The sequence below is a fragment of the Rhinatrema bivittatum genome, chromosome 9 (assembly GCF_901001135.1).
Source record: "Rhinatrema bivittatum chromosome 9, aRhiBiv1.1, whole genome shotgun sequence".
NCBI classification, from domain to species: Eukaryota; Metazoa; Chordata; class Amphibia; order Gymnophiona; family Rhinatrematidae; genus Rhinatrema; species Rhinatrema bivittatum.
In genome coordinates this window covers 233,930,937-233,955,513 of record NC_042623.1, presented here as the reverse complement: position 1 = coordinate 233,955,513, position 24,577 = coordinate 233,930,937, and the positions used below count along the sequence as shown (strand labels likewise).

At 41.1% G+C, this 24,577-nt stretch overlaps 1 protein-coding gene across 17 annotated transcripts in view; it reads right to left on the bottom strand.

The window, feature by feature from the left end:
• DLG1 (discs large MAGUK scaffold protein 1) overlaps positions 1 to 24,577 on the bottom strand; it is an 890,153-nt gene that overhangs the window by 529,973 nt on the left and 335,603 nt on the right. For 8 of the 17 annotated variants that reach the window (XM_029615884.1, XM_029615888.1, XM_029615886.1 and 5 more), the window contains exon 5: positions 9,901 to 9,999. The exons of the other annotated variants lie outside the window; for them this stretch is intronic. In XM_029615884.1, the coding sequence (XP_029471744.1) occupies positions 9,901 to 9,999 (99 nt within the window). The remainder of the gene's footprint in view (positions 1 to 9,900; positions 10,000 to 24,577) is intronic. 17 annotated transcript variants of the gene reach the window in all.

The window sequence follows — 24,577 nt, the reverse complement described above, 5'->3', positions numbered from 1 at the left end:
TCCTCATACCTCGGAGACCAAAAGTAAAAGATATACGCCTTACCTGATCCTCGGCGTTTCCCGGCTGAAATCCGGGCGGTCTCCGGCTGCGGGGGGGAGAGGGGAAATACCTTCACCGCCGCGCTTGAGGAATGCACCCGCTGCCTCTCAAGTCCACGCTGGGACCGAGGCGCGTCTTAGCCCGCCCAAGCCTCGCTCGGGGGCTGGGTCCCTGCCGCGATTCGGCCACCGGACCGAGGCCAAAACCTCCGAGGGATCGTGGAAATCACCCCGGGAAACTCAACTGGGGGAGGGACCGAATGGTATCACCGCAGGAGTGCGGGGCTCGATGTTCTTGTAGAAATTTAGTAAGTAGAAAGTAGAAAATAGAAAGTAGATTGGAAACACGCTCAGCGAGCGTGCAGGCTCTCCAAACTGCTTTGGAGACGGAAATTACTGAAGAGCTTCACTTCCTGTGGGGGTATATGTACCCGTGCTGACGTCAGATCCGTCTCCAACTGCTAGCACGAGCACACTATACCCACTTGTTCTGAGTCCATCTGGCTACACGACAGGAAAGTTGATATTTCTGAGGTCCAGGATGGGCGGAGAGTAACTACTTTCTGTTGAAAGAAAGAATAGTGAGATTGGGACTGTACCCTGAACCTTGGTACCAAGTGGGGTGGCCGCTCTGATATCCAGCAAGTTGAGAGACGAGGAGGTGTCCAACTGGCAGGGCTGATGTAATCTGGATATCATGTCATCTCCCACGGGAACGTGAGCGGTAAAAGTCTTACCCGCATTTCTGTGTGCTGTACAAGAAAACGTCGAGACCTGTCGCCAGGCCTCGAGGTGAATTTGCAATTGAGGCAGTGTTTGCTGGATCTTGTGTTTAGCAGATCAGCGAATGAATCTGGGATTTCGGTCCTTAATTAGGAACCAGAAGCCAGAGTATTAATCAGTACAGAGTCCCATTGCTGACAATGGGAGGATGTCCTGATGCAATACCAAATGATTGGTAGACAGGTTCTCTTGGAATTGTGTCTGACATAGCTGGCAATAGCGATATGTGACACTAATGCGGTTCTTGGAAGACAAGACAACCTAGAACCTTTCCAACCATATGGTCCAATTTAGAGAACAGGTCTCAATGGGTTTGTCGCTGAAGCGGGATTAGAGTACTTACCATCCGTCGTGGATCGCAGAAGGACGAGCCGGTGAAGATCGATGGTTCCATGGATTTCAGGAGGCATCGATGGACAGCCTGAAGGACGTAAACGTCCGACTCAACTCTGTAACCTGGTATGGTAGTGCAGGTACAGAGGAGACAGGCTGAGCGTGTCTGGCGCTCCCACAGTAATTTGTGAAGGGTCAGAGCCCCGCACCGGTATCTGTGGGGAACGCCTCGGGTACAGGGGAGCCATTATGACTCATGAACTCGACCCTCTTTGCAGCGGGTCGATGTATCGTGACGCCAGTGCAGAATTCCTCGGAACTCGGTCCGGTCATTCTGGAGCACCAAGTACTGCCAGCACTGTGTGGAACAGTGACAGTGGCAGTAGCGACGTTGCTTGGCCCAGGCATTCTCCAGCACAGAGTAGGAGAGCACCGATGTCTTGGATGGCGTCGGTGGTGGACGGTCACCGTGCCAGTGACAATGAGTGCCACGGTGCTCGGCCTGGTCTTTCCCCAGCGCCGAGGCAGATGCCCTTGCTGTCTTGGATGGTGAATGATGACAGACTGTCAGCATGCCTGCACTGCTTCTGGCACTATGTAGTGTCGTAGGCTGATACGGGGCTTTAGTTAAGAACCCAAAGCATGGAACACTGTGTTTAGGCGAGGGCATTGCATGTAGGTGCTATGTCAGTACTGACAGTCTCGATGGCGGCATAGAAGCGGCCTCGAGGGTATCGTCAAAAATATAGATGAAAAAAACGTCGATGGCCCGGGCAGAGCAACGATAACAGTGACGGAGGCACCGATGGCATCGGCGTAGGTATCGATGGAAATGATGTGGCATTGAAGAATCGAATAGACATCGATGGCATCGGGAAACTGATACCGGCATCGATGGCCGCATTGTTGGAAACGATGTGGGCGTCGACGGTGCTGCCACGGGCGTCAACGGCACCAACGGCACAGCCATGGGCGCCGCCACGGGCATCGACAGCACCAATGGCACAGCCACGGGCGTCAACGGCCCCGGCGCCAATGGCACCAAGGTGTGAATTAGATGGCACCGACCCGGGCATCGATGGCACAGATGACACCAAGGCGTGCATCGATGGTATCCACCCGGGCATCGATGACATCGATTGAAAAATCAACGCCATGATGAAAACATTGATGGCACTGAAAGAATCGATGCAGGGATTGATGGCATAGACGGACAGCGGGGGGGGGGGGGGGGGGGTGTCGATGGCATCGAAAAAGGCATGACAGACTGGATGGTAGTACAGACGGTAGCGATGGGGGCATCGACTGTACGAAGGTACCGAGGTATGAATTCGACAGAGGCCCTGGCGGCAACAGTAACCGTGGAAGTCCCTATCCCACTAGCACTAATAAACAGGCAGAGGGTCACAGGAGGACACTTGCAGGCTATGTGGGGCTAACTGTGAAAACATAGGGAGAGAGAAGGCCGCAATTCGGTTAGTAGGCCGGGGAAACTGTAGTGAGGTGACAGGAATCGACCGAAAAACCGGACATAGTAATCATCAAGCATCGATTAAATGTACGCGAAGGGAGTCCCATGCAGGGAAAAAGTGTTTGTGAAGTAAAGGTTTAAGTGTTTCCGTAAGAAAAATTGTGAGAATTTCTCACAGAGCTCCTAACCGCTATGCTTACTGCAGAGTGGAAAAAAGAAAACTGAGGGGAGACACCTGTGGTCACAGGGATAACTGCAGTCTGAGCATGCTCAGTGCACTCAATGGGCCAGTGTCAGTCAAAGCTTTATAGAAACTTTGACAGAAAACTTTGACAGAGCCCGTAACAGGGCTCCGTCCACTGTCACCCAAATGTGAGGACTACCATCCTGCTTGTCCTGTGAGAAACACATGTACATTAGCAAATTTGTTTGGACACTTAAACCTAATTAATTTGCACAAATGAAAAACTTAACTGTAGTTTTTGTGTGGGATATCTAGGTAAACTGGTGGGGGCTCAGGATGAAGTGTAGAGGGTCTGGGTGAACTGGTGGAGGTATGGACAAATGGGTGATTCCAAGTATTTGTGCAAGTATTTTCTAAACAGTATACATGCATACTTTATAAAATACTTGCCTCTACATTTAATTATGGGTATTTACTTGCTCAATGTCACAATTACAGTTGTGCTCATAAGTTTACCTACCCCTGGCAGAATTTGTAAGATGTGTAGCATTTTAAGAAAACATGAGTGATCAGACAAAACATGTGTTTTTAATGTGCTTCAAATTAAACTATTATGCATCATAGAACAGCACAATCATTATACCATATCAATAAGGAACATAAGAACATAAGAAATTGCCATGGTGGATCAGACCAAGGGTCCATCAAGCCCAGCATCCTGTTTCCAACAGAGGCCAAAACCAGGCCACAAGAACATGGCAATTATCCAAACACTAAGAAGAACCCATGCTACTGATGCAATTAATAGCAGTGGCTATACCGTAAGTATAATTGATTAATAGCCATTAATGGACTTCTCCTCCAAGAGCTTATCCAAACCTTTTTTGAACCCAGCTACACTAACTGCACTAACCACATCCCCTGGCAAAAAATTCCAGAGCTTTATTGTGCGTTGAGTGAAAAAGAATTTTCTCCTATTAGTCTTAAATGTGCTATTTGCTAACTTCATGGAATGCACCCTAGTCCTTCTATTATTCGAAAGTGTAAATAACCGAGTCACATCTACTCGTTCAAGACCTCTCATGATCTTAAAGACCTCTATCATATCCCCCCTCAGCCGTCTCTTCTCCAAGCTGAACAGCCCCAACCTCTTCAGCTTTTCCTCATAGGAGAGCTGTTCCATCCCCTTTATCATTTTGGTTGCCCTTCTCTATACCTTCTCCATCGCAACTATATCTTTTTTGAGGTGCAGCGACCAGAATTGTATACAATATTCAAGGTGTGGTCTCACCATGGAGCGATACAGAGGCATTATGACATTTTCCGTTCTATTAACCATTCCCTTCCTAATAATTCCTAACATTCTATTTGCTTTTTTGACTGCTGCAGCACACTGAGCCGACGATTTTAAAGTATTATCCACTATGATGCCTAGATCTTTTTCCTGGGTGGTAGCTCCTAATATGGAACCTAACATCGTGTAACTACAGCAAGGGTTATTTTTCCCTATATGCAACACCTTGCACTTGTCCACATTAAATTTCATCTGCCATTTGGATGACCAATCTTCCAGTCTTGCAAGGTCCTCCTGTAATGTATCACAGTCTGCTTGTGATTTAACTACTCTGAATAATTTTGTATCATCCGCAAATCTGATAACATCACTCATCGTATTCCTTTCCAGATCATTTATATATATATATATATATATATATATATATATATATATATATATATATATTGAAAAGCACCGGTCCAAGTACAGATCCCTGAGGCACTCCATTGTCCACCCTTTTCCACTGAGAAAATAGACCATTTAATCCTACTCTCTATTTCCTGTCTTTTAACCAGATTGTAATCCACGAAAGGACATCGCCTCCTATCCCATGACTTTTTAGTTTTCGTGGAAGCCTCTCATGAGGGACTTTGTCAAACGCCTTCTGAAAATCCAAATACACTACATCTACCGGTTCACCTTTATCCACATGTTTATTAACCCCTTCAAAAAAATGAAGATTTGTTAGGCAAGACTTCCCTTGGGTAAATCCATGTTGACTGTGTCCTATTAAATCATGTCTTTCTATATGCTCTATGATTTTGATCTTGAGAATAGTTTCCACTATTTTTCCCGGCACTGAAGTCAGGCTCACTGGTCTATAGTTACCCGGATCGCCCCTGGAGCCTTTTTTAAATATTGGGGTTACATTGGCCACCCTCCAGTCTTCAGGTACAATGGATGATTTTAATGATAGGTTACAAATTTTAACTAATAGATCAGAAATTTCATTTTTTAGTTCCTTCAGAACCCTAGGATGCATACCATCCAGTCCAGGTGATTTGCCACTCTTTAGTTTGTTAATCTGGCCTACCTACATCTTCCAGGTTCACAGTGATTTCGTTCCGTTCGTCTGACTCATCACCCCTGAAAACCACCTCTGGAACTGGCATCTCCAACATCCTCATTAGTAAACACGGAGGCAAAGAATTCATTTAGTCTTTCTGCAATGGCCTTATCTTCCCTAAGAGCCCCTTTAACCCCTCTAACATCTAATGGTCCAACCGACTCCCTCACAGGTTTCTTGCTTTGGATATATTTTAAAAAGTTTTTATTATGAGTTTTTGCCTCTATGGCCAACTTCATTTCAAATTCTCTCTTCGCCTGTCTTAACAATGTTTTACACTTACCTTGACAATGCTTATGTTTTATCCTATTTTCTTCAGATGGATCCTTCTTCCAATTTTTGAAGGATTTGTTTTGGCTAAAATAGCCTCTTTCACCTCACCTTTTAACCATGACCTTAATTGTTTTGCCTTCCTTCCACCTTTCTTAATGTGCGGAATACATATGGACTGCGCCTCTAGGATTGTATTTTTAAACAATTTCCAAGCCTGTTGAACACTTTTAACCTTTGCAGCTGCACCTTTCAGTTTTTTTCTATTTTCCTCATTTTATCAGTTTCCCTTTTTAAAATTTAGTGTTAGAGCTGCAGATTTACTTATTGTCCCCCTTCCAGTTAGTAGTTTAAATTTGATCGTATTATGATCACTGTTGCCAAGTAGCCCCACCACCGTTACTTCTTTTATTATTATTTATTTGCTTTTATATACAGACATTCGTTGGTGTACATCACATCGGTTCACATTATAACAGGGTAATAGTATGACGGAGGGGTCGTACTATTTTTACATTGTAACTAACTTATACGTAGGAACATTTTTAAATGTAACATAGAGACATTACTTTGACATTGTAACAATTATGCATTACTTTATACATTGTAACCTTTATATATTACTTAATACATTACTTTATACATTACTTCTCTCACCAAATCTTGTGTTCCACTAAGAATTAAATCTAAAATAGCTCCCTCTCTTGTTGGTTACTGAACCAATTGCTCCATGAAGCAATCATTTATTACATCCAGGAACTTTATGTCTCTAGCAAGTCCTGATGTTACATTTACCCAGTCAATATTGGGGTAATTGAAATCTCCCATTATTATTGCACTGCCAAATTGGTTTGCTTTCCCTGGAAAATAATAAAATGGTCCTGTTCAAACGTTTGCACACCCTTGAATATTTGGGCTGATAATATACACTCAAGCTGACACATACAGGTTGAGATGGCAATGAAGGGTAGGTATCCACACTTACGCTTTGTTTGATTGTAATTAGTGTCTGTGTACAAACAGTCAGTGAGTTTCTTGGCTCTTGAGAACCCTTGTGCATTTCATCCAGGGCTGCACTGACTTGTGGCTACTGAAGCATGGGGAAATCAAAAGAACTGTCAAAGAATTTGTGAGCAAAATTCAGTAAAAGGATATAAAAAGATATCCAAAGATTTGAAAATACCAATCAGTACTGTTCAAACTGATCAAGAAGTGGAAAATTATGGGTTCTGTTAATACCAAGGCAGACCAAGAAAGATTTCAGACACATCTGCCAGGAAAATTTGTCAAGATGCACAAAAACCCACAAGCAACTTCTACTGAAATACAGGGTTCTCTGAAACAAAATGATATGGGTAATTCAATATGCACAATAATAGGATGCATGGTAAAGTTGCCAGAAAAAAAGCCACTGGTGCACCAATGCTGCAAAACAACCCACTTACAATATGCCAAACAGCCTCTACAGAAACCTCAAAACTTCCGGAACAAAATAATTGAACTTTATGGTCACAACCATAAACGCTATCAAGAGAAGTAAACCATTCCTATCGCGAAGAATGGAGGTGGTCTCTGCTGTTTTGAGCCTGTGCAAGCTACATCAGTACAGGGAATTTAGACAAAATTAATTGGCAGGATGAATGCATCTTATCAGAAAATATTGAAGGAGAATTTACATTCATCATCCAGGAAGCTGCACATAGGGCACACTTGGGCTTTCTAACTTGACAATGATCTGAAACATAAGGCCAAGTCGATCCTTCAGTGGCTACAGAAGAAAGTGAAGGTTCTGAAGTGGCCATCACAGTCTCCTAACTTCAACATCATTGAGCCACTTTGGGGAGAACTGAAACAGGCAATTCATGCTAGACAACCAAATCATTTACAGGATCTGGAGACTTTTTGCCAAGAGGAATGGGCATCTTTACTATATAAGAAAATAAAAGGGCCTCATTCACAACTATCACAAAGACTGCAAGCCATCAGTGATACAAAAGGAGGCAATACATGACAATAAGAACTAAGGGTATGCAAACTTTTGAACAGGACCATTTTATTATTTTCCTTATTGCTATGGTTTGTTTAATGATTGTGTTATTCTGTGATGCATAATAGTTTAATTTAAAACATTAAAAATAACATACATATGTTTTGTCTGATCACTGTTTTCTTAAAATGCTACACAACTTACTAATTTTGCCAGCGCTATCCAAACGTATGAGCACAACTATTTCACATTTGAAATATGTGCATGTATTTTTATAAAATGGATAAAATGCTTTTTTTGCATTGGAAATATAAGCATGTACTGAAACATTCATGTGCAAACATTTGGAGCACAAATATACTGTATTTTATAAACTGTGCAGCAGAAGCCCCATAATTTATAAATACTAGTATTAATCTCTGTGCTTCCACCTGTATACAAATGCTATACCGTGGATAGGTTTGGACCCTTAAAGCATAATTCCACAGCAATCTCTTGATATTTTTGTGGTGGAAATGCATATAGTTACCTGTGTAAAGCCCAGCTTCTTTTTAATGATTAAGTAAATTTATGCACATGTTAAATGTAAAAACTATTGCCTGTTGAAACAAACCTGGAGATACTTTCCTATTCTGATGAAAAACTCCCTAGAGAATTTTTTCTAGGTTGCAGAAGCAATTGCATTCCTCAAAAATCAACCATCTGTCTTCATCTATAGGTCACTCGACCCTCCTGCTATTAATAAAAGGAATGCTGACCAATCAGAAGACAGTTTTATTGCCCTAAGACTGAATGTCAGAACAACAAAAATATTACTTTTGGGTCCATTAGTATAGAAAAATTGGTAAAAGCAACATAACTCCTGTTATGGGACAGGAGGGATTCCCAACCATTGCTCATTGATAGAAAATACTAGCTGGGAACTAGGATGCACACATCGGGTTCCTCATGGAATTGTAGTCTGTGGCTTATAGCTGGTCTAGGGAAGATTACAAAAATAAAGGAAATACCCAGGACAGTGCAAATGGCTTATGGTGCTGTTGCCCAGTAAAGGCCAGTTTCAACTGAGCTGGAAGACCAAAGGAGCAAGGGCCATAAACACAATTTAAAAATATATATACTGATGGCCTGCAAAAGGCTGCAGAAGCCCAGTACTGAAAAGTAGAAGCTAGCACAACGTAAATAATAAAAACAAAGCCTGAGTATAAGAAAAATAAGTGTTTAGATTCAAAATTTACATTAATTGTGTTTTTTTGTCAGAACAGGATCCCAATTTGTTTTACATTTTAACAACTGTGAAATGTATGCAACTACCTCCAAGGCTTAACATTTTACAAATCTGGCTGACAATTTTGGTTCTTGATTTAAACAAGTTTTGAAAGGGGAGAAAGGATGAGGAAAGCTGCTATTTTTATTACGTAAGTATAAATGCAGTTCAGTAAGTTATAGCACATGAAAATAAAATGAATTACCCAGTATCGGCAGACATTCTTAAACTCATATGCAAGGATTTCCGTGACTAGGTTAATAGTCCTATTACTAGAACATACCGCTCATAATTTTAGTGCAATAGGAATAATTCCGTAGAAGGAAAACATTACTCAGCTTAAATAGGATTAGACAATCAGATACAAAGGAACTTAAAATATTTTTCTATAAAAACAGTGTATTATAATCAGTCATAAATAAGTTAGAAAAAGGCACTAGTCAAAAACCTGATATTTGTAACAATGGGTATTTCCAGTTGTTAAAAGGATGGGAAACATCTCAATTTAAAAATGTTAGTAGATGCTTAAGTGGATGCAATGTTCCTTCCTCTTAGAATGAAGAGTCAAGTATTACCCATTAAGCATTTTCCCCCTAAGACATGAAACTCTTCACTAAGCTGCTTAACTATTACAAATTAGTGTATACTTGAATTCTGAATATCATGGCACATATTTCTATATCCCAACAAATACAACAGAATGAATTAATGATTATATATACTACCAATGCATACAGTTAGTAGAAAGCATAGCAATGTTAATCAATTTACAGACAAAAATAAAATCTTAAAAAACAAACTTCGACCAGAATTTACAGGGATATTTCTAGTTGTGAAGATGGCATTTTCCAAAACTAAATATATCAGGGCACGCTAATTGAATGTTGTAACTTAAAATGATTTACTGGATATTAGAAGTTGCTTATGAGGTAAACTTAGGCATTTCAATTGGTAACTAGATATATACAAAAAAGCTTGAAGATAGAACATTTTGAATAGTACCTTAAGACCATATAAAAGGTGCTAATATTAAAAAAAAAATCATAATGCACATATATACCAATGGATATGCAGAATATTCCATATACATAGTTTTCTATGCCAGAAACATTCCTGTAAAATACTAAAATAAAGTGAAAAACTTAAAAGAGAAACAATAAAAACCTGTGGTGTGGTGGATGGGATGACAGTGGTCTCAGCAAGGACTGGCAGGACAGGGATCACAGGGACAACGGGAGGAGAGGGAGGAGCAGCTTCTGTTAACTAAAAATCAGCAAGGATCAGAAGGAAGGAAAGTTATACAAAATAAAAGATACAAACAAAACACCAATATTTTATCAAAGAAGTATCAGGTGAAACATCAGCTATTTTTCTGAAAAACAATTGTAAATAAATTGAACATTGCAAACCCACTAAAGTTTCAGTCTTAGCTACCATCCTAAACTTTGATGTGTATTTTTTTTGGGGGGGGGGGGGGGGGGGAGATTTTCAAATCAAATTGTTTAAAAATGAATCCCATGGGAAGAATGGTCGGACTGATGAGGGACTGTGCTCAGTGCAACACTGCTAGCAGCAATACCCAGAGAGAAGCGCTACACATTTTTACCTGCCACAAATCACCTGGCAACTGGAGACGGACTAGGATGGAGCAAGGGGTGGCTATAGTCACATTTTTGCAAGCTTGCTAGTATTCTTGAGAGCTACTATGGTTTGAGACACACTGAGAGGATCTGAAGAAACTTTAGCTAAGAAGCACTACATTATGAAATGATTATTAAATGCATAAGTTTAATGAATTCATTCTTTACTTCAACACTAATAAAGGTCAGTATGGTCATTCCTCACAAACAAAATGGAGATGGACCAGATCTTTATCACCACTTTTTCATTAAAAAAAAAGTTAAATGCAGTACCATACATAAAATGTAAACAATATAAATTCTTTTTTTTTTTTTTTTTTTTTTAATTCTTTTTCAATTTTTGAAATTTACTCAGGAAACTTCCAACAATGTAAATTAAGTCACTTCTAGACACAGTTATAGTACAAATACAACCCAAAGTCATATCTTTACACAAGGCATGCAATAATTCATCTTATTTTTCATTTGCTTGATTTATTAGGGATGTGCATTCATTTTTTTCATTGTTTTTAGTGTACACTAAATAGAAACAAAATTTAACAAACAAAAACAGCAAACAAATGAAATTTTTTCCAGTTGCACATCCCTAAATGTCCTGCAGAAGATATAGAATGAGTTAAATATTACAATCTACAGTTTAGGCAGCTCAGGTCAAACTGTATGTTTCCAAGAATCTCTACGAGAACAATAGCTGATACAACCTCTACATGGTACAAAGTTAAAAACATTCTGACATTTTTAATGCAAAATTACTATTTCCTGATTTTAACAGATTAAAAATAATAATAAAGTGAAGCTGGCATGTGCAGCGCCTTCCAGCTGATTAATACTTTAAAAAACAACTTTGGCCGATACAATAAAGTGTATCCTGGGCGCACAATACTGTATTTAAATGAGGGATCATGCTAAAAAGGAGGCGCTAGGGACAATAGCATGCCCCTAGAACCTCCTTAGCAGCGGAAGCCCAGGAGAGGTCGGCTGTCCATAGGTTAGGAAAGCGGATGCTCAATTTTAAGTGCATCTGTTTTCCTAACCTGTGCACAGCCACGGGTTATGAAAATGGATGCTCATAAAATTGAGCGTTGGTTTCCTAACCTGACCTGCCAGCAAATTTTTTAAATTTAAAAAAATATTTTTTTTTTAAATCTTTTTGTTCCTCCAACTTAATATCATCACGATATTAAGTAAGATGATTTACAGAAAAGCAGTATTTTCTGCTTTTCTGTACACTTTTACGGGCTGCTCAGAAATTAACACGTGCCCTTGGGCAGGCGCTAATTTCTGAGCATAAAAGGTGCAGATTGGCTGCACATTTTTTTTTTTTACACTGTATCCTAGGTGAATGACTAATAGCCTCATCAACATGCATTTGCATTTTATGAGCGCTACTAGTTTTGGGGGGAGGGGAGGTTTGTATGCACGTTTTAGACACGCTAAACCCCTTATTGTATAAGGGATAGTGGGATGCGCATCCAATACATGCATCCAAATGTGGTTAAAATGGTGCGCTCAGCCTGATAATTTGTTAATAAGGCCCAAAATGTTGATTGATTTATTAGGCCTTCAATTATTTAGGTGAACACAATTCTATAGTTTAACAAATACAGACTGATTGTTCTGTCTACTTTCAACAACTCTGAGTTCCTCTAAGCCACTGTTTGCATATTTAAAAATGAAGACAATTCACTCTTTCAGAGCAAGGGAAGGTTATATCTGAACACTTCCAGCTAGCATTTTAACTGTCAGAAACATTGTTAAGAAATAAGTATTATATGGTGCTGTTGAGATCAGGGCATGATCTGGGGAGGTCAAGAACAAGCTCTCAACAAAGCTAATGAACTGGCAGACTTCTTCGACAATAAAATCACCACACTCGTAGCCCCTCTCAAGGGGCCATCTCCGCACCCAAATTACTCAATCAACCACAGTTCTCAATCTTCGCACCCAACCGTACAACAACCCAACACAACCCCAGCAACGCTCGACACCTTTGAGCCCACGTCCACCTTAGAAATTGAGAACATCCTTAAGAAGATAAAACCATCCTCTCATCCTTTAGATCACATTCCTTCCAATCTGCTGAGTTCGATCACTAACATCATTGCCAAACCCGTTGCAGACATCATTAACTGCTCTCTCGCCCAAGGCCAAGTCCCTAACCAACTCAAGTTGGCAATGCTCAAGCCACTCCTCAAAAAAACAAACCTTCCCACCTCAGACCCAGCTAACTTCAGACCCATAGCAAACCTTCCCATGATTGCCAAAATTAAGGAGAAGGTTGTTAACAGACAACTTTCAGAATTCCTTGACGAAAACAACATCCTCACCACTAACCAATTTGGTTTCCGTAAGACCCGGAACACCGAATCGCTATTAGCCTCACTATCAGACACTATTATCATTAATCTGAAAAAAGGACAACCTTGCCTCCTCGCACTTCTGGATCTCTCATCAGCGTTCGACACCGTGAACCACTCGTGCCTCCTTCAGCGTCTAACTGACATTGGCATCACAGGAGCAGCATTCAACTGGTTCAAATCGTTTCTCGAGAACAGATCTTACAAGGTCAAGATAAACAACAAAGAGTCTCACCCCATTGAATCCAAAATGGGGGTACCGCAAGGATCATCTCTTTTACCCACTCTTTTCAATATATATCTTCTCCCGCTCTGTCATTTACTTACCAACCTCAAGCTAACACACTTCCTATACGCGGATGACATACAAATTCTCATCCCTATAGTGGATTACAAAATCCTTGTCATTCTGGAATAATTGCCTCTCAGCAATCAACAAACTACTCGCCAGCCTCAACCTGGTTTTAAACACAAACAAAACCGAAATCCTCCTTATAGCTCCTGAAAATTATGTCCCACCCACCTCTCCTACCGCTAACCAACGTCCGGATACCTCCATGAACCTCACTTCACCTCAAGTAAGAGACCTGGGTGTACTTCTAGACAACAGGCTCAGCCTCAACAAATTCGTAAATAACTCCACAAAAGAATGTTTCTTTAAATTACAAGTATTAAAGAAACTAAAGCCACTTCTACTCTACAGAGACTTCCGCATGGTGCTACAAGCCATCATACTCCCGAAACTGGACTACTGCAATTCTCTCCTTCTGGGCCTTCCCGCTTGCACCACAAAACCACTTCAGATGGTCCTGAACGCCACGGCAAGAATTCTCACAAACGCCAAAAAAAGGGATCATATCACCCCAATCCTCCAGCATCTCCATTGGCTACCAATTAAATACAGGATTCAGTTTAAAACCATCATGATGATACACAAGGCTCTACATAACATTTCTCCTCTCAACTTAACTTTTCAACTCCAGCTACACACCTCCAAGAAACCGACTAGAAGGGCGTACCAGAACAGGCTAATCACCCAGCCGGCAAAATCCTCCCTGAGGAAACGCGCACTATCCACCGCGGGCCCTTCACTCTGGAACTCGCTACCTCCAGACCTTCGCCTTGAACCTTGCCATAGTACATTCAAAAAGAAACTTAAGACTTGGTTTTTCACACAAGCATTCCCTGAGAGCTAAGAGCAGGAAGAATGACAATATCAGCATAGTCGCGGTCCCCCAACCCCTCTGTACACAAGTTCCTGAAGAGTACATTATTGAAATGTAATCATATTTTTGTTCACTGTAAGTTCCACTAAGTTCCTCCTTGCGCCTTCTTGATCCTGTTAATTGTTCAGCAAATAATTGTTAATCATTAGCTGTTTCAATGTAAACTGCCAACGAGGCGACAGTTTTTTCCTTGTAAACCGGTGTGATATGTATATTATACAGGAACATTCGGTATATAAAAACCAATAAATTAATTAAATAAATAAATAAGAAAGAATTCTGTTAGAATTGCCCAAAACTGGTCAGATGAGCAAAACAAAATCCAAAGAAAATTACAAATGACCTGCTGAAAAGCTTAGCTGTCACTGGAGCAGTTGTCCACAGTATTGCTTATACAACAATAATCTACATGGGAGAGTTTTCAGAAGGAAACCTTTTGTACACCCTCATTATAAAACTCATTGGCCTGGATTTATCAAAATGCAATAAGTATCATATGCGATAGCAAAAGGGGTGTGTTTTATGCTAATAGACAGTTTATCGCAATTTGTGCTAATACCTATGTGAAGAGCTAAGTTAGTGCAAATTGTGAAACCATTTTCAGATTCTGCGATAAGTGCCAGACCTGTTGTATTTCCTACACACAACCACTGGGGGACCATTTTTAATGGTCCCAGGGAGCTCATACGAGAGCGAGAGGGAGAGAGACTAGCCATAATGCCCTCTCAATAGATAGGTATTTATATCCCTATGAGAGGCCCACCTAGTAACTCGAAGTGAGGTTTAGGTATTAGTGAAGGGGGTTAGGGGCCACTTGGACATTCAAAGTGAGATGTACGAACAGAACAGTGGTCTCTTGTGAAGATCTGATGACCTTCGGAGTGAGGAAACTCACTCAAAGATGAGATATGTGCAATGTTCTCTCCACCTAGCTTGATGTTACCCAGGTAGAGAGTCCATCAAGCTAGGTGGAGAGAACATTGCACAAACCTCATCTTTGAGTGAGTTTCCTCACTCCGAAGGTCATCAGATCTTCACAAGAGACCACTGTTCTGTTCGTACGTCTCACTTTGAATGTCCAAGTGGCCCCTAACCCCCTACACTAATACCTAAACCTCACCTCGAGTTACTAGGTGGGCCTCCGCATAGGGATATAAATACTTATCTATGGAGAGAACATTACGGCTAGGCACTCTCTCTCTCTCTCCCCCCTCCCTCCCTCAGATGGCTAGGCTGGTGCTCTGGGTGCTTCAAACCTATTAAAACAGGCCTTTGAGGGACATCACAAAATGCACTAACACCTACCCTTACCACCCTGTAACGCAAGCTATCACACGACTTAATGCTACTGAAATAGTTGTAGCTAAGATCGGCATTAAAGCCATTTGATACGGCTTCGCAAAATGGTAAACTCAGCCCATTCCCACCCCTAACTCCTCCTCTTTTTCGGATTTGCATCTCACCATATGATATGGTGCTATCGCATGTGTTAAAGGCGTTTTCGCATGCGTTAAGGGCTTATCACATGCGCCTTAGCGCATTTTGATAAATGACCCCCATTGTCTAAAGTGTTTAAAAAAAAATCTTGATAAACAGCATTTTGGACTGATGAAATTAAAATTGAACTATTCAGCCACAACCACACAAGATATATTTAAATAAAAAGGGGTGAAGCATTTCAAGAAAATAATATCTTGCCATCCAGAAGTAGATCTGTTGTGGTTTGGGGTTACTTTGCAGCCAGTGGCACAGAAAATACTGTGTGGGTGAAGAAAGAATGGATTCAACTAAATTACATATCCTAGAATGATGTCCCATAGTCTGAGAAGAACCAAGCTGAAAATAGGCAGGATATTTCAACAAATTGACTTCAAAATCAATCATGACATACTCACAGGAAAGAAAGTATGATTAGAATGGCCTTCAAAGACCTCAAACAAATATTATTGAAAATCAGTGGGGAGATCTCAAAAATGTAGTGTATACAATGACTCGAGAATATTTCAAAACTAGAAGCATTCTGCAAGGAATGGGAAATTACAAAAGAAAGAACAGAAAGGGGTATATTTTCAAACTATGCGAATAGGCCTACTTTTGCTGGCGCATCAGGCGCAAGCAAAAGTACGCTGGATTTTAGTAGATACGTGCGGAGCCGCGCGTATCCACTAAAATCCTGGATCGGCGCGCGCAAGGCTATTAATTCTGTATAGCCGGCGCGCGCCGAGCCACGCAGCCTACCCCCGTTCCCTCCAAGGCCGCTCCGAAATCGGAGCGGCCTCGGAGGGAACTTCCTTTTGCCCTCCCCTCACCTTCCCCTCCCTTCCCCTACCTAACCCACCCACCCGGCCCTGTCTAAGCCCCCCCCTACCTTTGTCGGGGGATTTACGCCTCCCGGAGGGAGGCGTAAATCCCCGCGCGTCAGCGGGCCTCCTGCGCGCCGGGACGCGACCTGGGGGCGGGTCCGGAGGTCGCGGCCATGCCCCCGGGCCGCCCCGGGCTGTAACCTCGCCTCCGGGTCCGCCCCCGAAACGCTCCCGGCACGCCCCCTAAACGCCGCGCGGTTCGGGCCCGCCCCCCGACACGCCCCCCTCGGAGAACCCCGGGACTTACACGAGTCCCGGGGCTCTGCGCGCATCGGTAGGCCTATGTAAAATAGGCTCACCGGCGAGCAGGGCTCTGAAAATCCGCCCCAAAGATTCTTAGCTGGCTAAAGGAAATGTTTGGAAGCTATTTATTTTATTTAATGCATTTGTGAGTCACCCAGTACAAAAATCTTAGGTGACATACAAATTAAAAATGTTCACAATCATTAAAACAAAAAACTGACAACCAAAACAAGCTCAAGCTGAAACATAAATGCATCATAATAGAACTGCCAAAGGAGCCTATCCATCCCCATATGGGATAGGAGGCCACAACCAGAGCCATGCTCCACCTTCAGATTCCAGGAAGTGGCTCAGGGAGAGAGAGTGGGGGCTGAGGGTCAACCAGCGACAGCATTATAAGTGTGTCAGCCCGCTCACCAGCCTCTTCTTTTGGTGGTTTTTCTGCCCATCCATGAACAGCTTGCTAGTGATCTGGTATTGTGTAGTGGGGTGGAAAACACTGAAGTCATGTTCAGGGGGGGTTTGACCACATCCAAGGGCACACAGCAAGTTCTGTGTATTAAGCAGATTAGGCAGTCCTTCTGCCCTATGTTGCATGGGTGGATGAGAGCTGAGACTAGTTGCCTATCAAGTCCTTGGCTTTGATGGCTAGGATTGGCCTTTTCACCACCCAAAAACTATACTGCATGGTTATAAGTGACGCCTGTTGTTTTACAGAACAGGACTTTGATGCTCTGCTGAGAGCATTTTGCATGGTAATCAAGGACTGAATTGCAGGATTACTTGAGGGGTAAGGCTTTGATGGGCCCTGTGTCAGCTCCAATAGAATGTGCAAAGAGAGGGGGTTTGGCAACTATGGCTAACCCTGCAGCAGTTTGATACTTCTTGAATGTTTGTGAATTGAAATTCAGCAGGCAAGGGCATAGTCACCCTACAGATATTTGAGACGTTAGATGCATATTTATTTATATTCAGTTATTGACTTGTTGTATGCAGTTGACCTATGCAGCAGCATTCAATAAAGATTTTCTTGCTTAAGTAATGGTGTGACAGATTTTTTTCAGAGGTCCAGTCTAAAACAGGGGGCTGGGGTTGGGGGAGGGGTTGGGCAATAAATAAGCTGAGGAAGGAGGCAAGTTGCACCTGTCATGACCGAGATGATTTTACAAAGTACTGACCAGAAAGAGTGCACATGCCAAAATTTCTTATTTTGAATCTGTTAAAAAAAACAAACTGCAAATTAATAGTAATTATGCATTAAAATTTTAAGATGGCATGTTTAAGTTTGTTGACCATCATAATGGACATTATCAGATGTTTGCAGATGCAAATATTTCCTGGACAGTGACATTTCCTGCTTTTCCACCATGATGGAAGAATTTTATGGGTGCTGAACAATATATATGGTTCACAATATGTTCACTCAAGCCTACGATTGAGTACTATCCACAAATCCCTCCTCCAGGTCTATGCCATATAATACCTCTTAGCTCAACAACTAAAGAATTAATTTTCCAATCCCTCTTGTCCATTTTGCAAATATCTTATTCATAACTGATTCATTTTAATCGCCTGTATATAACATGTCTATTACTACTGTTGTTGTTTTAATGTTATTTGTTATTAGTATTTGTTCATTTTCCTGTTCCATGTAAGACTCGCATGTTAAGTCACTCCAATGTTATATGTAAACCGAAATGATTAGCAACATCGTTGCTAGAATTTCGGTATATAAAAAATGTTAAATAAATAAATAAATAAATAAATAAATAAATACTCTGATGAACATACAGTTCAAGACACAGACTCATGTCAGGCATGTCTATACAGGCATATTACATCAGTGAAAGTTCATTTTAATAAAAAAACAGAAGCAAAACAAAAGATAGATTTGTGGATGTCTTACTTTGGCAAGACAATAAGTTGAGAAGTAATTTGTTGTGAGCCATATAGTTGAAAATGTGGCATTAGCAACATTTTTTTGCTACTACCTTAACTTTAATTGCAAAATAATTTTTTTAAAAATGTTTGGGATTGTTTTGTAGAGACTTTCAAATGCAAAGGGACACCATGATTAAATATAAGGGACAAGAAATATCTGTCTGCAAACATGATGATGATGCCTTATAACGGTCACCATTTACCTTATGAAATAAGTGAAATATTAGTGAGAGGTATAGTTATATATATTTATATATATTTGTTATATACATCACCTCCGCATTATTTTTGGAAGGGTTTCCTGAGGTTTGATGTTTAAATCTGTACCATGTAGAGGTTGTGTCAGATTCTGTTCACTTACAGGCCAATTAAAAAAAAACAAAAAAAAACTGCGGGAGAGTCAGTGCTCCGAGGCGAGCGCCCGCTCTCCAGACTTGCGCCCAGGCAACTCTCCTGGGCGCGTGATTCAGTATTTAAATTAGTGCCGGTGCTATTAAGGAGGCGCTAGGGACACTAGCGCATCCCTAGCGCCTCCTTATTAGTGGAAGCGGTGGCTGTCAGCGGGTCTGACAGACGCTTAATTTTACCAGCGTCTGTTGTCAAACCCACTGACAGCCACAGGTTCAGAAAACGGACGCCGGCAAAACTGAGCATCCGTTTTCCAACCCGCGGGCAGATTTTTTTTTTTTTTTTTTTTGGGGGGGCCTCTGACTTAATATCGTTTTTCTGCTTTTCTGTACACTTGCCCGGTGCTTGGCCGCACATTTTACTTTCTGTATTTCGAGTGACTAACAGGCTCATCGACATGCATTTGCATATGATGAGCACTATTAGTTTTTTTTTTGGGGGGGGTGGTTGGCTGCACATTTTCCACGCGCTATTACCCTTACAGTATAAAGGGTAATAATAGCGCGTCAAAAACGCACACCCAAACGGGGGCTAAACGGTGTGCTTGCGCCGTTCTGTATCGGCCTGTTAGAGATTCGTTGAAACATTAAATTTGACTAGGAGCCTAAACTTCTGCTCACAAATGTAAACTTGAACCTAGTTTTTCCAGGAGGAATTATAAATTAAATATTTTTACTGTAAAAATATTTTACTAAAATATTTTTAGAAAAATTAAATAGCTGTAGCTTAACGTAAAATCATAAATGTAGCAATTACAATTCTTTACAAATTGCACAAATTCAATAGAGTTTTTTTAAAATATAACTTTTTGGGATAATTCTCGACTAATAATGAATGCAATATAAAGGTTAAAGGTCAAAGTTGTTTTCATTCAGGGGTACCAGAGGCAAGGGACTTTATCCAAGGAAAAATAGGAACATGACTGCCAATCCTGCAGTGACTCCTGCCAGCTGAAGGAATGGTACAGAGGTTCCTTCTCAAAGCAGACTATTCTACAGCCCTGCATGTGTTGCCTTGTACATGCAATTTGTCATGAAGGATATACAAAACGAAAGAAAAAAGTCAGGGATAAAAAGGAAATTAACACAATAAACCGCCATAATACAATACTAGCAAGACTACTACTAGTAGAAAGTGTATTGGATTCAGACAACAATTAATACAGGCCTTAACTTTTAAAACCTGGGGTAAAAAGGCACACACAAAAGGGAAAGAAGCATGGGACTGCTTGTACTACCAAGTCCATAAGCAAAGCACGTCAAGCAGCACTGTCTGAATTTTCAAGAAGGCTCCTCACCAGTAAGAGAGAAACATGGTTGTAACCTGCACAGTTTGGCAGACACTACCATAAGAAGCTTCCTGGGCAGACTGAATGGACCATTTTGGTCCTTTTCTACAGTCATTACTATGCTACTATTAATGTGTGATTAAAAGAAGCAGTTAACATTAAAAAGTTAATCAACCATTTTAACACCTAGATAAACCTTTCCAAAGACAAAAGAGTATAAAGACAAAAATGCATAAGAAATAACTACAACAAATGGAAGTTATGTTCTTTGACAGAATTCCTGCACATGGCTATGGCAGTACAAGTCTGCTGTAAACAGCTATCTTCCTAACCACATCTTCTGGCAACAAATTCCAGAGCTTAATTGTGCATTGAGTGAAAAAGAATTGTCTCCGATTAGTCTTAAATGTGCTTCTTGCTAACTTCATGGAATGCCCCCTGGTCCTTCTATTATCCAAAAGTGTAAATAACCGATTCACATCTACTCATTCAAGTCCTCTCATGATCTTAAAGACCTCTATCATATCCCCCCCTCAGCCGTCTCTTCTCCAAGCTGAACAGCCCTAACCTCTTCAGCCTTTCCTCATAGGGGAGCTGTTTCATTCCCTTTATCATTTTGGTTGCCTTTCTCTGTACCTTCTCCATCGCAACTATATATTTTTTTAGATGTGGCAACCAGAATTGTACATAGTATTCAAGGTGAGGTCTCACAATGGAGCGATACAGATGCATTATGACATTTTCCATTTTTTTAACCATTGCCTTCCTAATAATTCCTAACATTCTGTTTGCCTTTTTGACTGCTGCAGCACAACTGAGACGACGATTTCAAAGTATTATCCACTATCATGCCTAGATCTTTTTCCTGGGTGGTAGTTCCTAATATGGAACCTAACATTGTGTAACTACAGCAAGGGTTATTTTCCCTATATGCAACACCTTATACTTGTTCACATTAAATTTCATCTGCCATTTGGATGCCTAATCTTCCAGTTTTGCCAGGTCCTCCTGTAATGTATTACAATCCACTTGTGATTTACTACTCTGAATAATTTTGTATCATCCGCAAATTTGATAACCTCGCTCGTCGTATTTCTTTCCAGATCATTTATAAATATATTGAAAAGCACCGGTCCAAGTACAGATCCCTGAGGCACTCCACTGTTTACCCTTTCCACTGAGAAAATTGACCATTTAATCCTACTCTCTGTTTCCTGTCTTTTAACCAGTTTGTAATCCACGAAAGGACATCACCTCCATTACTTTTTAGTTTTCTTAGAAGCCTCTCATGAGGGACTTTGTCAAACGCCTTCTGAAAATCCAAATACACTACATCTACCAGTTCACCTTTATCTACCCCTTCAAAAATAAAAATGAAGCAGATTTGTTAGGCAAGACTTCCCTTGGGTAAATCCATGTTGACTGTATTCCATTAAACCATGTCTTTCTATATGCTCTACAATTTTGATCTTTAGAATAGTTTCCACTATTTTTCCAGGTACTGAAGTCAGACTCACTGGTCTATAATTTCCCGGAGCCCTTTTTAAATATTGGGCTTACATTGGCCACTCTCCAGTCTTCAGGTACAATGGATGACTTTAATGATAGGTTACAAATTTTAACTAACAGATCAGAAATTTCATTTTTTAGTTCCTTCAGTACCCTAGGATACATACCATCCAGTCCAGGTGATTTGCTACTCTTTAGTTTGTCAATCTGGCCTACTACATCTTTCAGGTTCACAGTGATTTGGTTCAGTTCGACTGACTCTTCACCCCTGAAAACCATCTCCGGAACTGGTATCTCCCCAACATCCTCATTAGTAAACACAGAAGCAAAGAATTTATTTAGTCTTTCTGCAATGGCCTTATCTTCCCTAAGAGCCCCTTTAAACCCCTCTGTCATCTAAGGGTCCAACCGACTCCCCTCACAGGTTTCTTGCTTTGAATATGTTTTTAAAAGTTTTTATTATGAGTTTTTGCCTCTACAGCCAACTTCATTTCAAATTCTCTCTTCACTTGTCTTATCAATATTTTACACTTAACTTGACAATGCTTATACTTTATCCTATTTTCTTCAGATAAAATCCTTCTTCCAATTTTTAAAGGATTTTTTTTTTTGCGAAAATAGCCTCTTTCACCTCACCTTTTAACCATGCTGGTAAGCGTTTTGCTTCCTTCCACCTTTCTTAATGCGTGTCTAGGATTTTATTTTTAAACAATGTCCATGCCTGTTGAACACTTTTAACCTTTGCAGGTGCACCTTTCAGTTTTTTCTAACTATTTTCCTCATTTTATCAAAGTTTCCCTTTTGAAAATTTAATGTTAGAGCTGTAGATTTACTTATTGTCCCCCTTCCAATTATTAGTTTAAATTTGATCATGTTATGATCACTGTTGCCAAGTGGCCCCACCACCGTTACTTCTTTCACCAAATCTTGCGTTCCACTAAGAATTAAATCTAAAATAGCACCCTCTCTTGTTGGTTCCTAAACCAACTGCTCCATGAAGCAGTCATTTATTACATCTAGGAAGTCCTGATTTTACATTTACCCAGTCAACGTTCTACTCACACACATAATCAGGCCAAGTCGCTCTGATCACCTGCAGGCGGGTCTCCAGAGCCTCTCTCGAGAACCTGCTCCTTGGCCATAAGCAAGATGGGCTCCACTTCTGGCCTACCATGCCTCTGTAGTCTTCAGCTCCGAGGGGGATAGGTTCTGCTCACAGCCCACTGACTTCAACCTCATTCTTCTCCTTCTCCCCTACTGGGCCAGAGTGTAGTCCTTTCAATGTCATTCAAAGCACGACACTCGGACCTGGGAGAAGGAGGAAAATGAGGCAACCAAGGCTCTGTAAAGCTCCTGTCTCTGCTTCCTCCTGTGTAATTTAATCAACAGTAAGGGCCGGATTTTAAAAAGGTTACGCGCATAAGGTACGCGCGTAACCCTTTTAAAACCTCCCTGCGCGTGCCGAGCCTATATTGCATATATTGCAGGCCGGACATTTTTTGAAGCCCGAAGTCTTTTCAGTCGACATCCGTCGATGAATCCAGTCCTTCTTTTTGGCGAAAAAACGTATGGTGTTTGTCACCAGCCGGTGACAAACCGAGTGAGACCCGTAAAGGGCGAATTAGTTATAAAAACTTTTTTAGTAGTGAGGTAACTCACAGGGCTCCTATGAACCGCGATGCAGTCAGCAGCGCGGAAAAAAAAAGACTGGAGTGAGACCCCTGTGGCAGGGAATATCATGGCATGCCGGGCATGCTCAGTAGCCTCAGGCAGCCAGTTAAAAGCTTCTAGAAACTTGCCAGAAGTTTTTCCCGCTAAAGGGCTCCATGAATGACGTCACCCATATGTGAGGACTAGCATCCTGCTTGTCCTGGGATAATGTAAGTAATATTTTTACCTCAGAAAACTGTGCTTTGAATGTTCTTTTTCATGTAAAATCTATTATAAATGCATAATTTTTAATTGTGTATGAGGAGGGTGCGATGAGGTGGGTGGGGGGGGGGGGGCAAGGCTGTAAAGTTTTCCTAGGGCACCTTGTACTGGCCATGGGCATTGCTGTACAAACATTGAATGGAGTCTCCCCAATTTGTGGTGTCATGGGTGAGGGCTTCCTGTTACCACAGAAACTTATGCAAGGGTGGGGTCACTGCAGGGCCTGTGAGCACGTGCTGGCTCACAGACCCATCACTGATTTCCACAATTAATGCTGCAGTTGGTACCTGCAGACCACTGCCCTTTGAGGTGCTTATGACCCCCAGCTGAAGGCTTTGTGACTCCATTTGGGGTCCTGACCCACAGTTTGGGAAGCCTTGACCTATAATTTAGATTGTTTTCCCTATGTACATCTTTGAAGCCCACACAAAATGTATACGTATATTTAAAAAGGTTGAAGGAAAACCAAATGACTGCCGGCATGGTTTAAATAGTGAGGTCAAAAAGGCAATTAAAGCCACAAGGGTATTATGAAAAAAATGGAAAGCAGACTCAAATGAGAAAAACAGGGAAAAACATAAGCACTGACAAGTTAGATTTAAAATAGTAATTAAGCAGGCTAAGAGAGAATTTGCAAAGAAGATTGCCATAGAGATAAAAACAAGTAGAAACACTTTTTACAAGTACATTTGAAGCAAAAAGCCTTTGAGAGGGAGTCAATTGGGCTGCTAGATAACCGTGGGGTAAAAGGGGTAGTCAGGGAGGATAAGGAAATAGCAGAAAAACTAAGTGAAAAGGTAGAGAGAAGGGTGACAAAAAGTGGATGGAAAAGTTCCCTTATGGAGAAAGGCTAAACAGATTAGGACTCTTTAGGTTGGAAAACAGACTCCAGAGGGGATATGATCAAAATTTATAAAATCATGAGTGGGATGGA